This window comes from Rana temporaria, chromosome 12 (genome assembly GCF_905171775.1).
Source record: "Rana temporaria chromosome 12, aRanTem1.1, whole genome shotgun sequence".
In the NCBI taxonomy this organism is placed as follows: Eukaryota; Metazoa; Chordata; class Amphibia; order Anura; family Ranidae; genus Rana; species Rana temporaria.
Genome location: NC_053500.1, coordinates 105067181 through 105094149, shown reverse-complemented (window position 1 = coordinate 105094149; position 26969 = coordinate 105067181). Strand labels below are relative to the sequence as shown.

The window sequence follows — 26969 nt, the reverse complement described above, 5'->3', positions numbered from 1 at the left end:
AGGTCAGTGGTGTAATTTCTATAAACTAACTGGGCCCAGGGGTTTGCCTGTTGCTTATGAATTGCCTCTTGAATTGCTTCTAACATATTGTCTGGGAAAGAAAAGTTGGTATTGAATGTATTGGGCAATCAAAACAGGTTTTGGCTTCTGATTCGTCAAGGTAAACTGAACACGTTAGCATAAAAAAAAGAAGAAAAAAAGCTTATTCAATATGTTATACATGATAAACTTTAGTATACTATTTTATAGGATATAAAACCATGAAGAATGGAAATATGACTGTCATAGAACATTCTATGACATTGGCCCAGATTCATGTACATTTGCGCGATATTTGCGGGGGAGCAGGGCAAAATCGCCCCTGCAAATATTTTGCGCTGCCCTCGATTCACGGTGCAGTAGCTCCGTGAACTGCGAGGGCGCGCCGGCAAATTTGCCCGGCGTAAGCGCGCGCAAGTTAAATGATCCCGCCGGGGGCGGGAATCATTTAAATTAGGCGCGCTCCCGCACCGAGCGTACAGCGCATGCTCCGTCGGGAAACTTTCCCGACGTGCATTGCGGCAAATGACGTCGCAAGGACGTCATTTGCTTCAAAGTGAACGTGAATGGCGTCCAGCGCCATTCACGAAGCACTTACGCAAACGCTGTGAAATTCAAATTTCACGGCGCGGGAAGGCCGGCTATACTTTAGCATTGGCTGCCCCTACTATTAGAAGGGGCAGCCTTGCGCTAAAGTTGCCGTACGGAAACTCCGTACCTGGCTTGCGCGGGGCCCGCGCAAGTTTGTGAATCAGTTGGTAGTATGCAATTTGCATACTACACGCTGATCACAATGGAAGCGCCCCCTAGCGGCAAGCACAAGAATGCAGCCTAAAATCTGCGAGGCATAAGTGCCTTATGCCGCGCAGATTTTAGGCTGCAGTCGGTGTAACGAGGTTCCTGAATCAGGAGCACTCGTTACACCCGAGCAAGTAAGCAATTGCGCCGTGTAACTTATGGTTACACGGGCGCAATTGCTTCTTGAATCTGGGCCATTGTTTATAGCACACAATGATGTCTGACAGACCTTCCACCGAAGAATCCTGTCAGGCTACATAACAGTCTAGTGTAGGAGGAAAGACATCCTAATATTCACTTAGTACCACTGGATTAGCTTAAGGCCGATGTGGTGCCTATATTTAACCACTTTCCGTCCGCTTTATGCAAAAAGACGTGGGCAAAGTGGTTTCAATATCCTGAGTGGGCGTCATATGACGTCCTCAGGATATTGAGCCGCTGCGCGCCCCCGATCAGCACAAACCCCCCCCCTGTCAGAGGAGCAGCCGATCGTCTCTCCTCTACTCATGTCTGTCAGACGCGAGTGAGGAAAAGCCGATTACCGGCGAGTGAGGAAAAGCCGATTACCGGCTCTTCCTGTTTACATCGTGATCAGCCGTGATTGGACACGGCTGATCACGTGGTAAAGAGTCTACGTCAGAGACAATGGTCCCAAAATAGTGTCAAAAGTGTCCGATGTGTCCGCCATAATGTCACAGTCACAATAAAAATCGCTGATCGTCGCCATTACTAGTAAAAAAAAAAATAATAATAAAAATGCCATAAAACTATCCCCTATTTTTTAGTCGCTATAACTTTAGGCCGATACGTATTCTTCTACATATTTTTGGTAAAAAAAATCGCAATAAGCGTTTATTGATCGGTTTGCGCAAACGTTATAGCGTATACAAAATAGGGGATAGTTTTATAGCATTTTTATTAATATTTTTTTTTTTACTAGTAATGGCGGTGATCTGCGATTTTTATCATGACTGCGACATTATGGCGGACACATCGGACACTTTTGACACATTTTTGGGACCACTGTCATTCAGTTATCACATCACTATTTAGTAACTATTTAAACTGTATGGCACCCTTAAAACCACCAAAAACCTTCCATATTGGCATAAATGCATTTAGTTACAATTGTGAAATTTTACCAAAATCTGCTGATTTTTGCCAAAATATATAGGCCCGGATTCACATACATCGGCGCATATTTCTGCCGGCGTAGCGCATCTCATATGCGCCACGCCGACGTAACACAGAGAGGCAAGCACAGTATTCACAAAGCACTTGCTCCCAACGTTGCGCCGGCGTAACGTAAAGTCGTTGGCGTAAGCCCGCCTAATTCAAAGTAGGTGGAAGTGGGCGTGATACATTTAAATGAACCGTGATGGGCGTGATACATTTAAATGAACCGTGATGGGCCGAACGAACGGCGCATGCGCCGTCCCGTGGACGCATCCCAGTGCGTATGCTCAGAATCATGTTGAAAATACTCCATAAGATACGTCGAATCACTGCCTACGATGTGACGTAACCTACGCCCAGCCCTATTCACGTACTACTACGTAAACAACGTAAAATCTGACGGCTGTTCCCTGGTTCATACCTTAACATTACTTACACCTGCTATATGAGGCTTAACTTAACGCTGGACGTACGACTTACGTAAACAGCGTATCTCCCTCATTTGCATATTCAAATCGTAAATCAATGGAAGCGCCCCTTGCGGCCAGCGTAAATATGCGCCGAAGATACGACGGTGTAGGAAACTTACGTCGGTCAGATGAAGCCTAATTTCAGGCGTATCTAGTTCTATGGGCACGGCGCATAGATACGACGGCGCACATTGACACTTACGCGGCGTATCTCGAGATACGTCGGCGTAAGTGCTACGAGAATCCGGGCCATATTGTATATTTCTATTTGTACTGTCATTTCACTTTGTTGTAGGGGTGAATTCAGTGAGTCTAATTTCTTCACAAATATGTATCAATTAACCCTGCAACCCTTTCTTCCAGAGAATGTATAATTTTTAAAGAAAAAAATACTGTTCAGTCAACAATGGAAAGGATATCATATTGGTAATTAGCTGTTGATTATGTAATAATTCTGTAATCAGGTAATAAATCTATTTTCAGTATTTTCAGAGAACATTGTTTCTTTATTACATTTGGTGTGTCTTTTAATAGCAATGCCATAAAGTCAACTGATGGTAACAAAAACAAAACATTTTGAAGGGGCTTGCATCACTAAGTTAATAATTACCCTTATGGCTATATTGATTTGTTGCTCTAGGCTAGGGTGTTAAGCAGTTTGTAATGGCTACCAAATAAAATAGCAGGAAGTAATTTTTCAAATGAAATGGTAATCACCATTCTTATCAGTGCCGGCTGGTGCTCCATTTTCTTTGGGGGGGCAAACAAAACACCCATTGGGTCAGTTGGTCGATCGGTGCTCTGCACCCCAAGCCCACCCTTTTTGAAGCCAGTTAGAGCCTCAGGCTCTAATCATGTGCTTAAAAAAAAAAACATTGAAATCCATGCATCCAGCACCCTGCATGTAGATTAGGGCCGGGCACATGGATTAGGGGGGCCCCTAATGAAGCGGCTTCCACTGATTCTTATCTACCTTGCACTTATCCACTATAATGGCAGCTGCTTGGCTGTGGAAGTGCCTATCAGGCTGTAATAGGCTTCCAAATCCTTATCCAGGGACGCACGGGGTGCGTCCCATTGGATAAGACTGAAAGGCGTCTCAGCCAATCAGGTTCACCGGTTCTGATTACCGGTAACCTGATTGGCTGAAGCGTCATCGAGGGCGGGAGAAGACATCAAGGGAACGTGGAAGGAGGGTGGCCGACCCCAGAAAGGTAAGTGCCGGGCAGGGGGGCAGCATTTTACAGGGCACAGTGGCGACAATTACAGGGCACAGTGGCGACAATTACAGGGCACAGTGGCAACAATTAAAGGGCACAGTGGCGACAATTAAAGGGCACCGTGGTGACAATTGGCACAGTGGCGACAATTACAGGGCACAGTGGCGACAATTGGCACTGTGGCGACAATTACAGGGCACAGTGGTGACAATTAAAGGGCACAGTGGTGACAATTAAAGGGCACAGTGGCGACAATTACAGGGCACAGTGGCAACAATTACAGGGCACAGTGGCGACAATTACAGGGCACAGTGGCGACAATTAAAGGGCACAGTAGCGACAATTAAAGGGCACAGTGGTGACAATTGGCACAGTGGATGCGTTTGATGGCATGGCACAGTGGATGCGTTTGATGGCATGGCACAGTGGATGCGTTTGATGGCATGGCACAGTGGTGACAATTGATGGCACAGTGGCTGCGTTTGATGGGCCCAGTGGCTGCATTTGATGGGCACAGTGAGGCTGCAATTTTATTTATTTTTTCGTTAGTTTGCGCCCCCCCAAAAAAAATTTGAGCACCAGCCTCCACTGGTAAGTAGTATGTGCACTCTACTTTCTGAGGCACCTAGGAATACAAGGACATACCCGAAAGACCGTGGACTACACTCTTTCACAGGAAATGACAATCAAATTGATCAATTTAAAGGGATAGGAACCAATTATCTGTGCCAGAATATGCACATAGATTGAGTCAGAACATAACATTAGACTTGTACAGTATGTGCTCTGCCTCAGGTTCTTGCATGCATATATAAGTGTAAGTGACATGTGGATATTTGGCCATGAGCATACACAAGAACAACTATAGATAACAGCTGCAGGAATCTAGAATTACCTACATTTATGTACGTATTTAAAGGGGGTTCCACCCGCGATTTTTTTTTAAGTCAGAAGCTACAAACATTGTAGCTGCTGACTTTTAATAAGGACACTTACCTGTCCCACTCGCCTAGCAGGATTTTATTTCCTGTCCTGCAAGCGCAACCCCCCAGTGTGAAAGCACTCAGGCTTGAGAGGTGCTTTACAGGCACTATTTTTAGTGCTAAAAACCCATGTAAAGCCCCAGTGTAAAAGGGGTCTAAGTTAAACAAAAGTCCAAAAACATATGGAAACGGACAGGTAGTTTCCATCCGACGTCCCATAGAGAAGAGCGGGCTGTGTCCGTGTCCGCTCTGCATAGCGCAGCGGACATGGACCTGTCTTAATCCTGCCCAGTGGGGATCAGCAGACCACATGCTGAGCAGGCAGATACGCTTGGCGGAGTCCGCCACATCTGTAAGAGGACTTGGACTTGGACTTTCCTATTATAAACTAAAATATAGTCTCAAGGTGGATGCAAATGCAAAATTTGACAGCCATGCAGGTCAGTGTTGCCAACCCCCTGAAGTGAAGTTTACTGGCAGGACGACAAAATGTACAAACCGTACCAATTATTTACTAAAAATCATGAAATTTACTGATGGAACAACATTGAATGACAGTTTTCAGTGCTAAACCATGCAAATATCAATATTTAAACTATAAACACATGGCTGGTGCTATTAGCAATGTGTTTAAGTTAAACAAAAGTCAAAAACATATTTCTCCATTGACATGAAGGTCAGGTTACTATAACCCAACCAGCACAGAGTTCCCCCTTATGTCAGAGTCTGCAGGATTCCCCTTTACAGTGAAGGGGAACTCTTATGTAAAGAGGAACACTGCAGATCATGATCTAAGGGGTAACTTTGATGTAAGGAGGGGGTTCTGGTGACTAGAGGCTACCGTCCGCAGAGTGAATACACTAAGGTAAGGGGGGGTTACTAATATAGGGGGGGGGACCTTTATATCAGTGCCCCTTCCATTATTGTATTCACTTCCCACTTACATCAGTAACCCCCCTCAGACTGGCCTGGGATGTCACTGACCTCCTCTCAGGTGCACCGTGCAGGGCTCAGTCAGGCAGGTCCAGCTTGGCAGCTCTGGTTTTATCCTATAGTGTCCTCTTCAAAGTCCACACACATCTGACTCCTCCTATGACCCCCATCCCAGTGGCGCTCTCCTCTCCAGACTCCCCCTCAGAGACTGCAGGCATAATAAAAGACAGAGGCTGCGGACATGATACAGGAGGTGAACAGAGGCTGTGGAAGTGATACAGGAGGTGAACAGAGGCTGTGGACATGGTACAGGAGGGGAAAAAAGGCTGCGTACGAGGTACAGGAGGTGAACAGTGGCTGCGGACATCATACAGGAGGTGGGCAGAGGCTGTGCACATGATACAGGAGGTGGACAGAGGCTGCTGACAGGATACAGGAGGTGGACAGAGGCTGTGGACATGATACAGGAGGTGGACAGAGGCTGCGGATGTGATACAGGAGGTGGACAGAGGCTGTGGACGTCATACAGGTGGTGGACAGAAGCTGCAGACATGATACAGGAGGTGGACAGAGGCTGCGGAAGTGATACAGGAGATGAACAGAGGCTGCGGACATGGTACAGGAGGGGAACAAAGGCTGCGTACGAGGTACAGGAGGTGAACAGTGGCTGCAGACATCATACAGGAGGTGGGCAGAGGCTGTGCACATGATACAGGAGGTGGACAGAGGCTGCGGACATGGTACAGGAGGTGGACAGAGGCTGCGGACATGATACAGGAGGTGGACAGAGGCTGCTGGCATCATACAGGAGGTGGACAGAGGCTGCGGACGAGATACAGGAGGTGGACAGAGGCTGCGGACATCATACAGGTGGTGGACAGAAGCTGCAGACATGATACAGGAGGTGGACAGAGGCTGCGGAAGTGATACAGGAGGTGAACAGAGGCTGCGGACATGTTACAGGAGGGGAACAAAGGCTGCGTACGAGGTACAGGAGGTGAACAGTGGCTGCAGACATCATACAGGAGGTGGGCAGAGGCTGTGCACATGACACAGGAGGTGGACAGAGGCTGTTGACAGGATACAGGAGGTGGACAGAGGCTGCTTACATGATACAGGAGGTGGACAGAGGCTGCGGACGTGATGCAGGAGGTGGACAGAGGCTGCGGACGTCATATACAGTAGGTGGTGAACAGAAGCTGCAGACATGATACAGGAGGTGGACAGAGGCTGCAGACATGATACAGGAGGTAGACAGAGGCACATGGTACAGGAGGGGAACAAAGGCTGTGTACATGGTACAGGAGGTGAACAGTGGCTGCAGACATCATACAGGAGGTGGGCAGAGGCTGTGCACATGATACAGGAAGTGGACAGAGGCTGCTGACAGGATACAGGAGGTGGACAGAGGCTGCAGACGTGATGCAGGAGGTGGACAGAGGCTGCAGACTTCATATACAGTAGGTGAACAGAAGCTGCAGACATGATACGGGAGGTAGACAGAGGCTGCAGACGTGATACAGGAGGTAGACAGAGGCTGCAGACGTGATACAGAAGGAGAACAGAGGCAGGAGAAAATGGTAGTGTCCTCCTCACCCCCTCACAGTAGCTTTCTCCTCTGTCCACCTTTACTTCACATCAGTGTCCTCCTCTGTCCCTTGCATGGCTTCACCCCCCCCCCCCCCAGTAATTTCATCCTCCTCTGCCCCCTTTTTGCTATCCCCACACACAGTCAGTGTCACTCTCCTGTCGCCTCACCCCTCCTCTGCTGACTGCTGTGGCGAGTGCACTAGGCCGGCACAGCCAAGAGGCCTGGCTTCTATTCATGCATGCACCGCCCTGCCGAGCGTGTATGAGCTTTCCCGAGCCCGGCTGGTTTTGGAACGGCACATGCGTAGTTTGCGGCCATCTTTATTCACAGGCAGTGGCGCCCGTAACAGACATTTACGGGCACCCCGAAAATGGGATTAAATTTAAGGGAAACCTGTAAATTAATGGGCGGGTGACAACACTGGTGCATTGCCATGAACACAGACAGTGTGTGATGCAAAATGCATTCGGAAAGAGGCCCTACAATAATGACTCATTTATTATTTGAAACATTGCTGCCACAACAAATGTGTTAAAGGGGGATGTACAGTGACACCTGCTGGTCATCAGAATTGGTTTGCCATTGAAATTCAGTCATCTTCTTTAGCAAAAATAGCATTTTTGAGTTAAAAAAAGTAAAAGTAAAAAAAAAAGAAAGCACCTTGTCTTTCTTAAGTAAAAAAGTTACAAAAGTTAAAGGGGTTGTAAAGGAATTTTTTTCCCCCTAAATAGCTTCCTTTACCTTAGTGCGGTCCTTTTTTACTTACCTCATCCTTCCATTTTGCTTTTAAATGTCGTTATTTCTTCTGAGAAATGCTCACTTCCTGTTCTTCTGTCTGTAACTCCACACAGTAATGTGAGGCTTTCATCCTGGTGTGGAGAAAGCCTCTTGAGGGGGAGGGGGCGAGCAGGAGTGTTAGGACACCCACTAACACACAGCTCCTTTCTCTATCTGCAAAGTAGAGAGTGTCCAGACTTGCCAGCTCGCCCCCTCCCACCTCAAGAGGCTTTCTCCACACCAGGGAGAAAGCCTTGCATTACGGTGGTGAGTTACAGACAGAAGAACAGGAAGTGAGGATTTCTCAGAAGAAATGAGGACATTTAAAAGCAAAATCGAAGGATGAGGTAAGTGAAGGAGGACTGCACTGAGGTAAAGGAAGCTATTTAGGGGGGAAAAAAAAATCCTTTACAACCCCTTTAAGAAATGAATTGCCAGTCAGGCTAGAACAGGCAGGGTCAGGCCAGAATCATAATAAAAAATTATGATTCTGGCCTGATTGTTTCTGTTTTAGCCTGACTGTGGATCTTACAAGCAAGTGATCCCTTTAACTTTTTACAAGCAGTTTTAATAAATATTTTATAAGGACAGGGCGTTTTTTTTTTTGGCGTGATTTTACAAAAGGGTCAGGGACTTTTTTGACTGCGTTTCTCACTGAAATGAATGGGCTGCCCTACCCACGCACGCATGCATAGATTTTAATCAAGGCTAATATATATAAAATGTATTGCGCTATAAACAAAAGAAGAGGGACAAGTTTGGAAAAAACACAATATTTTTTTACTTTTTGCTATAATAAATATCCAAATTTTTTTTAAACACATTTTTTTCCTCAGTTTAGGTCGATATGTATTCTTCTACATATTTTTGGTAAAAAAATCGCAGTAGACGTATATTGATTGGTTTGCGCAAAAGTTATAGCGGCTACAAAATAGGGGATCGATTTATAGCATTTTTATTATTTATTTATTTTTTACTAGTAATGGCGGCGATCTGCGATTTTTATCGTGACTGCGATATTGCAGCAGACACATCGGACACTTTTGACACATTTTTGGGACCATTCACATTTATACAGCGATCCATGCTATAAAAATGCATTGATTACTGTATGAATATGACTGGCAGGGAAGGGGTTAACACTAGGGGCGATCAAGGGGTTAAATGTGCATCCTAGGGAGTGATTCTAACTGTGGGGGGAGGTGACCGATTGGTGTCTCTATGTACAAGGGATACACCATCGGTCTCCTCTCCCTGACAGAAGGTGGATCTGTGTGTTTACACACACAGATCCACAGTCCTGCTCAGTTACTGGCCAATTGCGTGCGCCCGGCTTACATCGCGGCCACGCGCGCGCCCCCTAGTAGCTCAGAAAGGCGAAGACGTCATATGACGTACGCCCAGAACGAGAGCCTCATCGTCCCGCTGTCATATGATGGCGGGCTAGTGGTTAAACTTCGTTCCGCAAAAAAGTTTTATCCCTAATGTGGGGTCACCAGTACGGTATATGTAAATTTAAATCATATTCCGTCTCAAGCGTCTCTTCTCCAGAGATGAAGGGTTGATTTACTATAACTGGAGTGTGCAAAACTGCTGTATCATCAGATTTTTCAAGTGACTAAAATGCAGCATAGTTTTCTGAAATACACCAATAAGAACATACAGGTGCATCTCAAAAAAATTGAATATCATCAAAAAGTTTATTTATTTTAGAAATTTAATTCAAAAAGTGAAACTCATATAGATTCATTATACACAGAGTAATATATTTCAAGCATTTCTTTCTTTTAATTTTGACTATTATGGCTTACAGCTAGAGAAAGCCCAAAATCCTGTATCTCCGAAAATTTCGATATTGTGAAAAAGTTCAATATTGTAGACTCATGGGGGTTTATTTACTAAAGCTAGAGGGCAGAATTAGTCAAATTTCTGCATAGAAACCAATCAGTTCCTAACCTCGGCTTGTTCAATTAAGCTTTGACAATAAAACCTGGAAGCTGATTGGCTTCTTTGCAGAATTGTGACAAATTTTGCCCTCTCTAGCTTTAGTAAAAAAATAAAATAAAACATGGTGTCACATTCTAATCATCTAATTAAAGCGGAGCTCCGCTGTAAAAAAAAACAAAAAAAATTATTAAAAGCCAGCAGCTGCTGACTTTTAATATTAGGACACTTACCGGTCCTGGAGTCCAGCGACGTCGGCAGCAGAAGACAAGCGATTGCTCGTCTCTCGGCTGCCCACACCGCCATCCTCGGTGAGGGAACAAGGAAGTGAAGCATTGCGGCTTCACTGCCCAGTTCCCTACGGCACATGCGCGAGTCGCGCTGCGCCGTGCTCACTGGTCCCCGCGGTGTTCTGGGAGCCGTGTGTTTCCGAGAACACAACGGGGTGGACGGGAACTGACGTTCTGCCCGCAGTCTACCTGCCGGACTGTATGGCCAGAAGTGGGTGCAAATACCTGTCTTAGACAGGTATCTGCACCCCCTCCCCCTTGAAAGGTGTCAAATGTGACACCGGAGGGGGGCAGGGTTCCGATGAGCAAAAGTTCCACTTCAGAGTGGAGCTCCGCTTTAACGCAAAACACCTGTAAAGGTTTCTTGAGCCTTTAAAACGGAAAATAGAATTCAAATATTTACCGTAATTTTCCTTTCCTGACAAGCTCCATGTCAGCACAGCTGGGTGAGGCCCCACCCACCCACACGTGATCAGGACTTAACTATACATTTTTCACTCACCTCGGCCTCAGCGTTTCATAACTATTACTACTTAACTGGGCGGGTTCTGTGCTGACATGGAGCTTGTCAGGAAAGGAAAATTACGGTAAGTATTTGAATTTAATTTTCCGTTTTCCTGATGGCTCCATGTCAACACAGCTGGGATTTAACTAGCCAAAACAGGGGAGGGATAATGCTACACACTCCACAACTCTGACTAAAACAGTAACAGAAGCCATGATACCCAAGACAAACTCAATAGTCATTAAGCCATGAATATGACTATCTTGGTGTCCACATAGCTGCATTGTTTGAGACACCCACCTGCTGTCACTCTCAAGGTCCGAACCCTTCTAGTGAGAGTGCCGTGATTCTCCTGCCACAGCCAGCCCTATAACCCGCATGGCCAAGGAGATGAGGTTACCAACCAAGAGATAATGATCTTGCTGAAAGCCATGAAATCATTATGTGTTCCACCTGAAAATGACAAAAAGATGCACAGACTTCCTGATGGCAGGAGTCACCTTGATTAAATACTTTAGAGCTTAGCCCACAACCGATGGGCTAACTTCTTGAATACTCCCCAAAGGGAACGTAGGAGGAAAAACCTCTCGTGTGATATGGATTCTGAAGGTCAGTTCAGGCACAAATTCGAGCATTGGCATGAGCACCATCCTGTCTGGGAAGTATGCGAGTATAGGTTCTCTAAACCCCAAGAAAAACCAATGCTGATGTCATAGCCACAAGTAAATAATTTTCAGTGAGAGGCACCGCAGGGTGATTGAAGGCATCTGATCAAAAATTAAGCGTTGGAAGCTCACTGAATGCCGGTGAAGACAGAAATAGCCAAAATGCATGCCTATAGCATGCTTGCTCAAAGAACTCAAACCTCGCCTGTAGGCATTCGGAGCAGGCTTCTGAAGAGTCCAGAAGGATATCCCATATCTTAACAAGCCATGGCGGATTTCAAGTGGACACTCCAGGTGACTCCTCTACCTTCTTTAGAAATGCTGGTCTTTGGAGGAGTTTGGCATAATGGCATGACAGTAAAGCAAACGTGAGAAGCCACCAACAGATTATTGCCATGTGTGAACAGACAAATTGGTAGATTCACAAAGATTTAGGCCGGCTTATCAGTAGATAAGCCGGCCTAACTCAGAATCTACGCCGGCGTATGTTTAAGCGTATGCTCAAACAGAGATACGGTGGTATTTGATCACCTCTGCGGTTTTTATTTATTGCGCTATAAACAAAAAAAAGGGACAAGTTTGAAAAAAAACACAATTTTACTTTTTGCTATAATAAATATCCAATTTTTTTTAAACAAATGTTTTCCTCAGTTTAGGCCGATGTGTATTCTTCTACATATTTTTGGTAAAAAGAAAAAAAAAAATCACAGTAAACGTATATTGATTTGCGCAAATGTTATAGCGGCTACAAAATAGGGGATAGATTTATAGCATTTTTATTATTTATTTTTTACTAGTAATGGCGGCGATATGCGATTTTTATCATGACTGCGATATTGCGGCAGACACATCGGACACTTTTGGTACCATTCACATTTTATACAGTGATCTGTGCTATAAAAATGCATTGATTACTGTATAAATATGACTGACAGGGAAAGGGGTTAACACTAGGGGGTGATCAAGGGGTTAAATGTGTATCCTAGTGAGTGATTCTAACTGTGGGGGGAGGTGACCGATTCTTGAAACCACCAATGCTCCCCGCTGAAGCCACCACCTGTGGAAGGGAATGCCACATCCTTGCCGCTCAGTAAAGAATCCGCTACGCAGTTTAAGGTTAAACCTCTTTTCTTCCAATTTTAATGAGTGGCCACGTGTCTTGTTAAACTCCCTTCCATGAAAGTTTTATCCCTCTTGTGGGGTCACCAGTACGGTATTTGTAAATTGAAATAATATCCCCTCAAGCGTTTCTTCTCCAGAGAGAATAAGTTCAGTGCTCACAACCTTTCTTCATAACCAATATCCTATTAGTTTTGTTGCGCTACTCTGGACTCACTTCATTTCCAGTACTGGGACACGTTCTCGGGACATTGGATGGCGTAACCGTTTGCCTACCCCCTACCACCATCTTTCAAGCAACCGTGCTATAGCCAAAGTATTTTACCTTCATGTACAACGGTGTTTTAAAGTACCTAACACATGCCCAAAGGCTGTTTAGGTAACAGCGCTGTATATACCATACCTTACTATTAACGGTCTGATCCACATACTTTTGCGGAGACCTGTTTAACCTACCTCTATGCTCCTGATGAATCGTCCTGTACGCGAAACATGTCGAGAGTAAAAGCAAGACCTACTGTTCCGCATATCAAACTCAGTTTCAAGGATTAAAAGTTTACATATACTCTCTTGTGCCATATGTTCTCATGTCATAAGTATAAGCTTTTTTGTAGTATGCTTTATATCAGGGATATGCAATTAGCGGACCTCCAGCTGTTGCAGAACTACAAGTCCCATGAGGCATAGCAAGAGTCTGACAGCCACAAGCATTATACCCAGAGGCAGAGGCATGATGGGACTTGTAGTTTTGCAACAGCTGGAGGTCCGCTTATTGCATATGCCTGCTTTATATGTACTGAGATAATATGCTGATAATGTACTGTTTTCACGAAGTTATGTATATTTTTCTGCATATTTTTTTATGAATAAATGTTTCTAGATTTTTATACTAATCACTTGTACCGCCAAAAGTCCATTCTATTAGCCCAGATTAATTCCCATTTCCATAGTATCAGGACGTTGGTACACTCTAACAGTTGCATTCACAGTTAATAGTCGCCCTGTGTTTTATGAATTTTTTGGCAAGGTCCACTTAAATTTACAACCACTTCAACTGAGCATACACTCAGTGGGCTGCCTCACCTCTTAACTATTTTGAGCCCCCAGGGAGAAAAGAGCTATAGCAATACTAATTAAAAGTAAAAATAAATAATTAATAATAATAGAGAAGAACAAAAAGGTAGACATATTTGTAGTTCAGCCCAAGGAGAGCCATGGCTGCCTTTATAGATACAATGAAGAGGTGTGTGTAACCATAAAGGGACATGTAACACTGTAAACCCTCCCCAACCCCTCAGTCCTAGCTGTATTAACCTCTGGCAAAGCTAAGCTCTCAGTATTTCCTGCAGTTGCTCCAGCAGGCCCGGGGGTTTCAAATGTCCACTCTTCTGTGTAACATTTCCAGGTCCGGTCCCGGAATTGCTGCACAGAGAAGTGGGAGAAGAGCAGCGATTTGTAATCTTGGACCACTGGAGTGGCTACAGGGAAACTCACAGCTCAGCCGGAGTGGTGGGGGTTAGTACACCTCTACATTTCTTTTGTAAAAGGTGAACACTTGGTAGTAGAGGAAAGACAAGAGCCACACCAATAATAATCCTGTGGACTTTATGCTGTCATAAAATGTCATTGTAAAAAGCCAACACATTTCTGGGGCTATAAACACACCTCCTTCATCAGGCCTTAGAATACGGATAGAGAAAGGACGCAAGAAAGCTGAATTAATCGTTTATTGCGCTGCAAACAGGCTTTAGCAGCGGACTTCAAAACTAGTAGTGATGCACTTGTCTTTCCTAAACAACCTGGGTACCGTCCAAAGCACCATTTAGAGCCCTCTTTGTGGTTCGAGGCTGCCATTGTGCTCTTCAGCACAGTCCCTACTCCACTTAGTTCAGTTTCACTAACTTTGGATCCAGTGACCCGCATTCATACCTTCTGAATTATTTTAATGGCAAGTCCGCCTTAAAGTATGCAAGAACCAACAGGTGTGAGTAAAAGTCGGTGCAGCGGCATAGTATTATCACGCTAGATACCTTCATACAAATATATTTTATCTCTCTGTTATCTACTGAAGCTTAAAGAAAAAATGATTTCATCATTGAGTAATTGCAGTGTGCTGACCTCTTCCCTTTTCAATATCATAACAAAGATATGCTTTTTAGATACAAATAATGTATTGTACTATGTACAGGCATACTGCAAACAGATTAACTTGGCAGCCACAGTTAAAGGTAGGAGAGGAGTGTAGGAGAGAGATGACACATTCAAAATTACAAACTAGCTTTGGCAATGAAACAGTTCTTGCAAGACAAATTTTTACATCCACATCAACAACATAAATTACTTGGCTCCACATCTTTTCTCTGTACAGAAGGAATGTTAAGAAAGTTTGTGCTTTGCTCAATGAAAAAGCAGCCTGAGGCTGGCAATCCAAACTGAGACAATATCCACAACCCTGCTTGCAAACTGGACACAATACCATGCTACGTACTGTAAGTATATGCATGCACTGTAGATACCTTATATATGCTCCCTTAATAAGAATTGCTGAATAGTAACCATGGGGGGTATAAGCAGCATTCTGTGCTGTAAAAATTATCATTTCAGTAAAAGTCCACAATTGTCGTAATTTTGTTTCTTGAGATCCAGCTGTATGTAGAACTGCATGTATCAAACATGAGTCTCTAGGAGATGGTTCCTCGATAATAGCACAGCCGAGGACAAGACTGCCCTGTAAGCAGCCCTAGAGACAGGAAACAGAAAGACTTTTGGCAACTGTCAGAAAGGAAGAGATTTCAATTGGAAGGCCAGAGAATCCACTATGAAGCAGAAAGGCAGTGAACATGCCAGGTTCCGGCAAGTCCTTGGAGCACAGCAGAAAACGATGACAGGCCACAGAAAAAGGACACAAAAAAAAAAAAAAAAAATACACATGTAGCTGCAAACAAGCAGATTTTAACCTCCCACCCCAAACACTTGCACCCCACAATAACTGACATCATTCCTACATAACCTGAAAATACAAAGCACAGGCCCACAAGAGAAGACAATGTCTGTGTTACTATGTTCACAAGGTTCCCCTCTTTATTTTGGGGGTGTTAAGGCCTGCTGAGGACAAGGGGATCACTGAGGAATACAGCGCATGAGCTCGGCCGGCAGTGAGGGCTTTGGTTACAGTCTGGACAGAGCTGATAATTAGATTCCAGTCCATGTTCTTCCTTACATCCGAGATCCTCGTTCCTGAAGAATCTGGAAACACAGAAACAATGAAAACCTAAAACAGCTATGGGGCAATAGCATTCAATGTAATGCATAGACATAAAGCAGTGCTCATCATCCCTGGGAACTATCTTACAACAGATCACTCCAAAAAAAGTGTCTTTTAAAAATACATTTGAAACAATGTCACTTTATATTCACATGATGTTACCAGGTATAGGAAATGTATATACAGTACGTCTTGTGTATGATCATTACATTATCTTAAAGCCCAAATATCTATTTACCAGCAGTTATTAAAATAACTATTATTAAAGCGGGAGTTCACCCATACATTTTTTTTTACCCTTAGATTGATGCTTGTTTTGTCTAGGGGAATCGGCTAGTTGTTTTAAAATCTGAGCAGTACTTACCGTTGTAGAGAGCGATCTTCTCCGCCGCTTCCGGGTATGGGTCTTCGGGACTGGGCGTTCCTTCTTGATTGACAGTCTTCCGACAGGCTTCCGACGGTCGCATCCATCGCGTCACGAGTAGCCGAAAGAAGCCGAATGTCGGTGCGGCTCTATACTGCGCCTGCGCACCAACGTTCGGCTACTTTCGGAAAATCGTGACGCGATGGATGCGACCGTCGGAAGCCTTTCGGAAGACTGTCAATCAAAATAGGAATGCCCAGTCCCGCAGCCCATACCCGGAAGCGGCGGAGAAGATCGCTCTCTAAAAAGGTAAGTACAGCTTTGATTTTAAATAAACTAGCCGATTCCCCTAGACTAAATGAGCATCAATCTAAGGTTAAAAATAGCAATTTCCGGGTGAACCTCCACTTTAAGCACCACTCTACAATATTCATCAACCACAGACTCACTTCTCCAAGTGATTATATCCAGCCCTATCCAACCCACTTACTGGGAGTCCAATGCATCAAATACATACCCCCTGAGCAGAAATGGAATCACCTGGGAGGTCACAAAATGTTGTGTTCTTTGAAGGGAGGACTGCAAGCAGCCAGAGTTGAAAAAAAGCTCTAATACATCACTTAAAGTGATACTAAACCCACAACAGTAAAATCAGTCTGTATATGCAGTAAAGCATGCTTGTTATACTCACTGTGGAACCTAAGGGGTTAATCCTCTGCAATGTGTAAAAAGGCTGCTTGATCTTGATCACAGATCCTCCTCATCTTCCACTGACTCCAAAACATGTCCGGATAAGACAGAGCCTTTGGAGTCAGGCTGCACATGCTCAGTTTGGTTTGTATTGCTAGAGTTTTTTTTTTGTCTTGGGAAAGTGCATGTGATCAGCACAGGGCCAATCAGCATTGTTCAGATAGAGGGGCAGGGGTCCTACATCCTGAGTGGGCGATACTGATGCCCAAATATTTTTCTACCTTAAAATGATTTTTAGGATTGTAATAAAAAAATAAAAAATAAATAAAAAAACATATTATACTTACTTGCTTGCTTGCGCAATGGTTTTGCAGCCCAGACCGTCTTCTTTTTGGTTCCCCTGTCAACGGTCCTGCCCCCTCCTAAATGACTGTGCCCAATAGCAAGCCTCCAAGAGCCACGCTCCTGTAAATGGACATTGTCCATTCACACAGAGCGCAGCTCGGCCCTGGCCCCGCTCTTTCCTCAATGGCTCCCACTGTTGTGTGAACCAATGAGAAGAGAAAGACCTGATGCTCTAATGCACATTGCTGGATCAAGATTGGGCTCAAGTATAAGGGGGGGGGAGCTGCACCCAGAAGGTGCTTTACATCTTAATGCATAGAGGTACATTTGGAACCATTTGAATGCATTAAGATAAAAAAAATAGTCTTTATGACCACTGCAATACTCAGAGCAAGCACCAAGGAAGCAAAAGGTCATTAAAAGGCTAAGTTAACTTTTTTTATTATTAATTTTTTTAAGTAAAAGTACATTTTGCAGGTAAAAAAAGGTGCATTTATTATTTTTTTAATTGAATCCTGTAAAGCATTGCACCCACAATCAGCAGACTGCAAGTAAAATGCCTGGATAATGCAAGCTATGGTGGGTGGAAAGGAACATATTCCACCCCAAATATGTGTGTAGCATGCTCCTTAAGGTAAACGTAACTCAGAAGAAGCAATTGGAACAGGACAGAGTCACTGGTGCTCAAAAGAAGCAGCTGAGGTTTTAGGAGTTCAAATCCATTTTAAATGTAAAAATCTTCAAAATGTAGCATATAGCGATCTGCATGTCCTGATGAACTGCTTGAGAACAAGGTTTCCCTATAAACAGTTTTTTTCTTTGGCAGCAGCATGCTTTTTGTAACTTTAAAGACAAGCTTACATACATACTGTATACAGCACACACAGTTCACCAGATGCACTCACTTTCGCCTTCTCACTGGGTTCAATGACCAATCCATTAGTAGAGTTGTTCAGCTCTCTGGAAACGACACAAAGAAACTCAGCCTGGTCTTCATTCCCATAGTTGTAGGAAGAACCAATATTAATAAGCTAAAAAGAAAAATAAATTACATTATTACTCTAGGCAGAAAAGAATATTCACATTTACGTTGTAAACATTACGTTGTAACATAAATCAAATATCCTAAATATGAACTCCATCTCAAGGTCATTAATTATGGTGTAAAATTATGTTCTAAAATGTTATATAGAAGCAGTAAATAATAGTGTAGTGGGGCGCTATGGAGGAATATGTAATTATACAACTTATCCTATAATATGCAACAAGTAAATTAATAAAAATGTGTCCTGTTGTACGTGATAAATCAATAGTAAATAATAAAGTCCCATTGGGGCAAACAAAGATATAACATCAATGCTGGCGGCTGGTACGCCGCCACGGAGGTGGGAGAGCCAGTGTTTTTTTTTTATCAAAGCTTGCAGTGCCGGGAGAAGGGCACTTTTTATGTGAGTAGCCAATTTGCTGGTGTTTTTATTCCATTTGAATAAAATAGCGTTGCACTATGGAAGCTCTGTTTGTATCCCATGTTCTAAAATCTCAACATTCCGAGGGTGAGATATCGTACATGCTCCAGTCGATTTATATGTCTGCAGGCATTATCCTGCTCATGCGCATCTGACAGTCTTTCATTTATGAGGTCAACCAGGTCTGGTAAGCACAATTTACTACTTGTGCAAATTGGGTGTCGTACTAATTATCCAGGTGGTGGAAGATCAATTAAGTTTGCACGACCGGAGACGGTTTTTGTATCACAGCAAGAATATCTAGAGGATATTCGAGCATCGATATTGCATCTTTGTTTGCACCAATGGGACTTTATTTACTATTGATTTATCACGTACAACAGGACACATTTTTATTAATTTACTTGTTGTTGCATATTATAGGATAAGTTGTGTAATTACATATTACTCCATAGCGCCCCAGTACACTTTTTAGCACGTATCACATAGAAGTCACATATACTTCATCACTTTCTAGGGGAGCAGCTTAGCACACATTCTGTGTTTGGGACCTTTACATGGGCACCCAAATTATTGTTATATATATATATATATATATATATATATATATATATATATATATCGCGGAATTGTTTTTTATATTTGCACAGAAGCAGTAAATACACTGATCAGCCATAACTTTTTGACCACCCACCTAATATTGAGTAGGTCCCCCTATGAAACCAAAACATCCTTGACTTGACAAAGCATAGATGCCACTATACAGTACTGTGCAAATTAGTTGGGACAAACAAAATACAGGCGGTCCCCTAGTTACAAAACGGAGGGAAACAGGAAGTGAGAGGAAATCTACCCCTGGGAAGGGAAATTCTCTCCTGTAAGAGTCATTATATATATATGCTCTTCCACAAGCAGTGGTTTCATAAAAATCACACGCATAGTTTGGACTTGATAGACTTGTGTCTTTTTCCAACCTTGTCTACTATGCAACTACCACTTCTTCATAGTGGGTGTCAAGAGCTGCTTCTTAACTGGGCATCTGGCTCTGCAACCACAATGGAGGTGTATATGGCGCACAGTGGAAGCATCCACAATAACGCCATTAGATGCAAGCTCCCTTGTCCCCACTTATCGTCTTTGGGTTTATGATGCTTAGTCTTCTGATTAGACAATCATCCCTCGGCATAGTCTTTTTCTTCCACAACGTCCTTCCTGAGAAGCGGCCACAGACTCTCTGTCTCTTGATACAGGTTCACAATCCTCAAAACACTTTAATTTTCCAACATCAACTGCATTTGCCATCTTCTGAACCGTTAATTCAGTATTTTCTCTCAAAGCAATTATTTTCTATTGCTTTCGGCGAGTGATATACCTTTACACTACACAAAAATAGGATTTTTATTACAGCTTACCTGGAAAATCCTTTTCTTGGAGTACATAATGGGACACCGAGCCTTAGGTATTTACTTAATGGGTAATAGACCACCTTCAGGTGTTGACACTGGTAAACCCCAATTAAGGAAGTTTACTCCCTATATAACCCCTCCTCCTTCCAGGAGCACATCAGTTTTTGTAGCAAAAGCAATGTGTCTAAATCCCAAAAAAGGGGGGGGGGACCTCTGTGTCCCATGATGTACTCCAAGAAAAGGATTTTACAGGTAAGCTGTAATAAAAATCCTATTTTCTTTATCGTACATCATGGGACACAGAGCCTTAAGTATTTACTTAATGGGACGTCCCATAGCAATGCCACTTGGGGTGGGAGAAACAACCCGCACGGTACACCCAGACTTGAGGATCTATACTGCTGCTTGCAGCACACATTGCGCCCGAAGGAGATATCCTCATACCTCCTTACATCCACCTCATAACATTTTGTGAATGTATGCACTGAAGACCAAGTTGCAGCCTTACAGATCTGAGCCATGGAGGCCTGATGACGCACTGCCCAAGAAGCACTAACTGACCTGGTAGAATGCGCCTTAACTTGAAACGGGGGAATCTTGCCCCTTAGATCATAAGTTTGAATTATCACTGGCCGAATCCACTTAGCGACAGTGGATTTCGACGCTGCCTGACCCTCCGGCAGAATAAATAAGACATCAGTCTTACGAATCTGAGCAGTTTTCCTTAAATAGATTTTCACTGCTCTCACCACATTAAGACAATGTAGTAACCTTTCTTCCCTGGAACATGGTTTTGGAAAAAAACGATGGCAGGACAATATCTTGATTCAGGTGAAAACCTGAAATTACTTTTGGCAAAAAGCCTGGACGAGGGCATAGCACCACTCTGTCCTCATGAAAAATTAAATACGGCTCTTTACAAGAAAGAGCAGCCAATTCTGAAACCCTCATTGCTGAGGATATAGCAACCAAAAATACCAACTTCCTTGTCAGAAGGACTAGAGGAATGTGTTGCATCGGTTCACAGACAAAACCAAGTTTAAGTCCCAAGGATTCAAGGGAGGTTTGACGGGCAGATTAAGCCGCGTTACCCCTTGTATAAAGCCTCGGACTAAAGAATGAGTAGCAAGTGGTCTTTGAAATAAGACCAATAAAGTTGTGACTTGGCCGATAATAGTACTTAAGGCCAACTTCATCTCTACCCCTATTCTGCCTATGATATATCTCCGAGGGTGCCAACACCTTTAGACAATAGACACTGGTGAAAAAACTGATGTGCTCCTGGAAGGAGGGGTTATATAGGAAGTAAACTTCCTTAATTAGGGTTTACCAGTGTCAACACCTGAAGGTGGCCTATTACCCATTAAGTAAATACCTAAGGCTCTGTGTCCCATGATGTACGATAAAGAAATAATAATTAATACAGTGAACCAACTTAAATCATGTCCTTACTCCAAGTACGCTCAATTCAGACTGAAGTAAAAACATTAAAAACACAGAGAGCACCTTATCAACCAAGTTTAGACATGCAGAAATCAATCTGCAGCATGTTTAAACTTGCATAGGTCCAACAAAGAGTCTTGAAACAGTGCTTGCATGCTTGTCCCAACTAATTTGAACAGTACTATACCTTTGAATATATGCTGTCGTATCTGGCACCAAGCAGTCAATAGTAGATCCTTTAGGTCCTGTAAGTTGTGAGGTGGGGCCTCGATGGATTGGACTTTATATTTTTTATTTGATCACATCCCACAGATGCTCTAGAGAATGGAGATATGGAGAATTTGTAGGCCAAGTCAACACCATGAACCTCAAACCATTTTTGCAGTGTGGCAGGGTGCATTACCCTGCTGAAAGAGGACACTGCCATCAAGGAATACTGTGCTTGGTCAGCATCTTTAGGTAGGTGGTTAGTGTCAAAGTAACATCCACATGAATGCTAGGACCCAAGGTTTCCCAGCAGAACATTGCCCAAAGCATTACACTTCCTCTGCAGGCTTGCCTTCTTCCCAAAGTGCATCCTAGTATCATATCTTCCCCAGGTAAGTAACACACATGCACCTGGCCAGCCACATGATGTAAAAGAAAAAAAAAAAAAAAAGTGACTCAGACCACCTTCTTCCATTGCTCCGTGGTCCAGTTCTGATGCTCACATGCCCATTGCAGGCACTTTTGGTTGTGGACACGGGTCAGCATGGGCACCCTGACCGATCTAGGCTACACAGCCCCATACATAAACTGCGATGCCCATTATTTGTGCTATAAACACATAGTCTTCAGGGACATCATGTTTACTTGCTACCCAATAAATCCCACAGACTTTCAGATACAAAATAATCAAGGTTATTCACTTAATCTGTCAGTGGTCACAAAGATATGGCTGATCGGTGTATATACACAACAACAACAACGCAAATGGGACACTGGTGAACTTTCTGTATTTGTTTTTGCAACAGTTTTCTAGATCTGTTCTAGAGGATAGCCATATTCCACATACAGTCATGTGAAAGTGCATCATATGTACAGTGTTGACATTTTTACATATTTGAACAGGCTACAATTAGATCTTCAAACAGTGTCTTCAGACAAAGGTAAGCTACTTGAACTAATTACACTGAACATTGCAAAACCACTTAAAGTGGAGGTTCACCCAAAAACTTCTTCTCCGCCGCTTCCGGGTATGGGCTGCGGGACTGGGCGTTTCTATTTGATTGACAGGCTTCCGACGGTCGCATACATCGCGTCACGATTTTCCGAAAGTAGCCGAACGTCGGTGCGCAGGCGCCGTATAGAGCCGCACCGACGTTCGGCTTCTTTCGGCTACTCGTGACGCGATGTATGCGACCGTCGGAAGCCTGTCAATCAAATAGGAACACCCAGTCCCCAAAACCATACCCGGAAGCGGCGGAGAAGATCTATCTCTAAAACGGTAAGTACTGCTTCGATTTAAAAAACAAAAACACCCGATTTCCCTTGACAAAATGAGCCTCAATCGAATGTTAAAAAAAACAAAAAAAAAAAAAACGGATGAACTCCTGCTTTAAGGGCCAGGCTTTCTTTTTTGACAGTCTTTATTTACAAGTAAAAATCTGTATCTTTTGCTAGAAAATTACTTGGAACCTCCTCATACACACACACACACACACTATATTATACATATAATTTTTTTTATCATTAGAGCTGCACGATTAATCGGCAAGAGTCGTTATCGCAATTTTTTTCCCGTTGCGATCTTGACAAAGCATTTCCCCATCTTTCTATGCACAGAATTCTCTCTGCTCTGCTGAAACCACAGCCATCAAAAGAAAGGAAGAAAAAAATCCGGGCAGTCTGCCAAGTATCACAACATTCTTTAGCAGTGGAACCGAGTCTAAACACTAACAATTTGTCCTTTACATCAAAGGAATACACTTCGGTGTGTAAATGAGGAAAGTTTAACGACTAAACCTTTTTCTGACATTTGTTGGTTTCAAGTTAAGATCATTTTTTTTTTTTTGCTAGAAAAACAGCCAAACACACACACTATATATATTTCAGCAGAGACCCTAGAGAATAAAATGGTGGTTGTTGCAATATTTAATGTCACACTGTATTTGCGCAGCGGTCTTTCAAATGCAAAAAAGTTAGCCCAAATTTTTGTTGTATAATGTGAAAGATAAGATTTTAAGCCTAAACAGAAAGAAATCTCCATACGCGACACTTAAAAAAAAAAAAAAACGAACACTACAGGTTGCATGTTTTGAGTTACATAGGAGGTCTCGGGCTAGAATTATTGCTCTCGCTCCAATGCGGCTATACCTCACGTGTGGTTTGAACACCGTTTTCATATTCAGGCGCTACTCATCGGACAGATGGGGCGAGTTTACATTTATTTTACCCTTTATTTTTACAGTGTTCTTTTTTTGTCACTTTTATTCCTATTACAAGGAATGTAAACATCACTTGTAATAGAAAAAAAAAAAAGCATGACAGGACCTCTTAAACATTGAATCTGGGGGACAGAAAGACCTCAGATCTCATATTTACACTAAAATGCAATAAAAAAAAAATAATAAAATAAAGTTTTTTTTTTTCCCTTTTTTCAAACAAAAGGAAGGTTGCTTTAAGAGCTATGGGCGGAAGTGACGTTTTAACGTTGCTTCCGCACTGCAATGGTATGGAGCCAGGTGGGGTGCCATCTTCCCCCGCGGGAGGGACCTTCTCCCACAACCGATAAGTCATTTTGCGGCACAGCCGCTGCAGAGACCACTTTTATCTGAAAGCGGACCGCCCGCTCAAGAAGGATACCGGGGAGGCAGCTCTTCAAAGTGCCAACAAATAACAATGGCGAGCAGTTCGTAAGTGGTTAATTTGCTAGTACAACATGCAAAATCAAAGGAAAAGTTCACTCTTCTCATACGTGAAGGCTACAAGACATGTAATAAATCGGTTATCCCAGTTGAAATCTAGTGGCCACACCTGGTTGGCGACAGCGATGTTACATCGCTATACACCATTATCATGCATAACTTGGGGCCATCTGCAGTTAAATATTATTTGGATAGTTTTTCAAAAATACCTCAACAACAACAGACATTTATAATGGATTTACTGCAAACCATAATTATTTTTGCTTTGACCATAATTTTTACAGGCAGCAGCATGGTGTGGCCATGGGGGCAAAATATGCCCCTAGCTTGGCCAATCTTTTTATTGCCAAGTGGAAGGAGGACGTCATCTATATGGACCACGGCCCACATTTAACTTTTTGGACAAGGTACATTGATGACGTCCTCCTCCTATGGATATTACAACAAAAGGTGAAGGCAGTTTCAAGACAATTTCCTTTTTCAAACAAACCGATCGCAATGCCTTTATACCCTTAGGCAGCTGTCAATGATTCTTGGTTTAAATCAGTGCCAACGAGTCAATTTGTTAGGATGAGACAAAATTGTACAGAGATGAAGGATTATAAAATTCAAGCTGGTATTTTGAAGAACAGATCGCAAGAAAAAGGTTATGATACGGGCTCCTTGGAGGCTACCATAGAGAAGGTGGCTAAAATTGATAGATCAACTTTGTTGGATGGAGGCCCAAGAAAGGTTAAAGGTAGTTCTTTCATTACAACTTATTCGACTCAACATTATTTGATTAAAATAGGGTGGCCCCCAATGTTGTAGATCCATCTAAAAAGGTGTGCTTTTTTCAGACCCCTTCAGGTTATCAATGTCGCAGGTGTCAAGTTTGCACATTGAAAAAAGGAAAACTAGAAAAACTGAGTCCTTTATCTCAACTAGCACATCCAAGAAACACAAAAGACCCTTTTCCTGGGAATTGACAGATATAGTGCGCATTGGAGGGGCGGCTCTTTGGTTAGGGAGTAATCCAGGCTAGAGATGGCCTGGATCCATAGGGTACATAGTTACACCCCACATGGCCTCAACATAGATACAGATGTCAACGCTTAGGCACTGTTTATGTGAACTAGATCCGAGTTTCAGGATGACCCCATATCTAAAGGGAAAGGCCACCTTCCACCTCATATCACTATGGTGGATAATGCACATTATTCATCCATTTGAATTTTATGTTGGGTGTTTAACACCATCAGTCTTTTTCAGGTAGGATCATTTTCAACTGGAAGTGTTGTAGATTTGGATCGCCATTTTTGGGTCAGACTAGATATTGAATTTTAGTCATTGGAGAATCTTAGTCGTTCTCCTTGAGAGGGATCCCGCTCGTCTCTCTTCAGGAGGATAATAAAAAGAATAAAAATTAAATGAAATAATTTTTTGTATTTTCTCTTTTTGTACTAAAAATGAGATTTAGAATTTTATTCATCAATTTTTTGTATTTTTCTCTTTAATAACGCATATGAATTATTTTAGTCTTTTAATTTTTAAGGAGCAGATAGCAATAACATCGCAGGTCAACTACTGCCTTGCTAAGTGCCGTTTTACCGCTAGTAGCCACTGGGGGGACTTGGTTTGGAATCTCCTTACCAGGGATATTTAAGTGACCCCACACAGTGAAATTTTAATTATGACCCCTCAACTTGGGTGGCACATCCAGGACCATATCATGTCAGTAGATCCCAGGATGTTCAGCCCTTCTTTTTAAGCACATATTTGTACCATATTAAAGTATTAAAGAATAGAGTGGGGCGCAGTCCATTATTTTATACAGTAGATTCGGTTGGAATTACATATATTGTCAGTATGTTAGTACCATCTTTTATCTATTAAGTCAGGGGATGTTTAATATGTGGATACGGTCCCAATTAGGATTGGCAAATTATTTTTTAAACCGACGGGATTTAGTGTTCCGCAGTGTATGGGCAGTTGGTGATTTCCGCAAGGGGGACACTTGGAGCTCAGAGCTGGGCTTTCCCTTAGTTGAGGTAGAGTATAATTGGCGTTGGGTCAGCACGCTGCCCATGCCCCAGAATGACGTCATCTGTGATGAAGCAGCGTAGGGAGGAGCTGCGTGTTGACGTCACCACGAATAACGAAATGACACGCTGAATTATCTACTACTTATCCACCTAACCAACCACTCTGTCTCTGCTACTCCCCTCTGTCAATCCCACCACTGGCTTCCACTCGCCCAACAAATTAAATTTAAAATACTAACAATTACCTACAAAGCCATCCACAACGCTGCCCCCAGCTACATCAATTACCTAGTTTCTAAATACCAACCTGTACGCTCTCTTTGTTCTTCTCAAGACCTCCTACTCTCTAGCTCTCTCATCACCTGCTCCCATGCTCGTCTCCAGGACTTTTCTAGAGCCTCTCCAAGCCTATGGAACTTCTTACCCCAATCTATCTATCTCCTTCTCTATCAGCTTTTAGAGGATCCCTGAAAACCCTCCTCTTCAGAGAAGCCTACCCTCCCACACCTAACTGTATTTTCATTTGAGTACATCTGATCATCCCCCACAG

General features: G+C 43.1%; 1 protein-coding gene across 1 annotated transcript in view; it reads right to left on the bottom strand.

Moving 5' to 3' along the window:
- Nucleotides 1-14223: 14223 nt before the first annotated feature.
- The window catches only part of KCTD2 (potassium channel tetramerization domain containing 2), a 29560-nt gene continuing 16814 nt past the window's right edge, over nucleotides 14224-26969 (bottom strand). The window contains exons 5-6 of the mRNA XM_040330071.1: nucleotides 18080-18205; nucleotides 14224-15756 (exon numbers count right to left, since the gene is read on the bottom strand). Coding sequence (XP_040186005.1) covers nucleotides 15727-15756; nucleotides 18080-18205 — 156 coding nt within the window. The 3' untranslated portion in view covers nucleotides 14224-15726. The remainder of the gene's footprint in view (nucleotides 15757-18079; nucleotides 18206-26969) is intronic.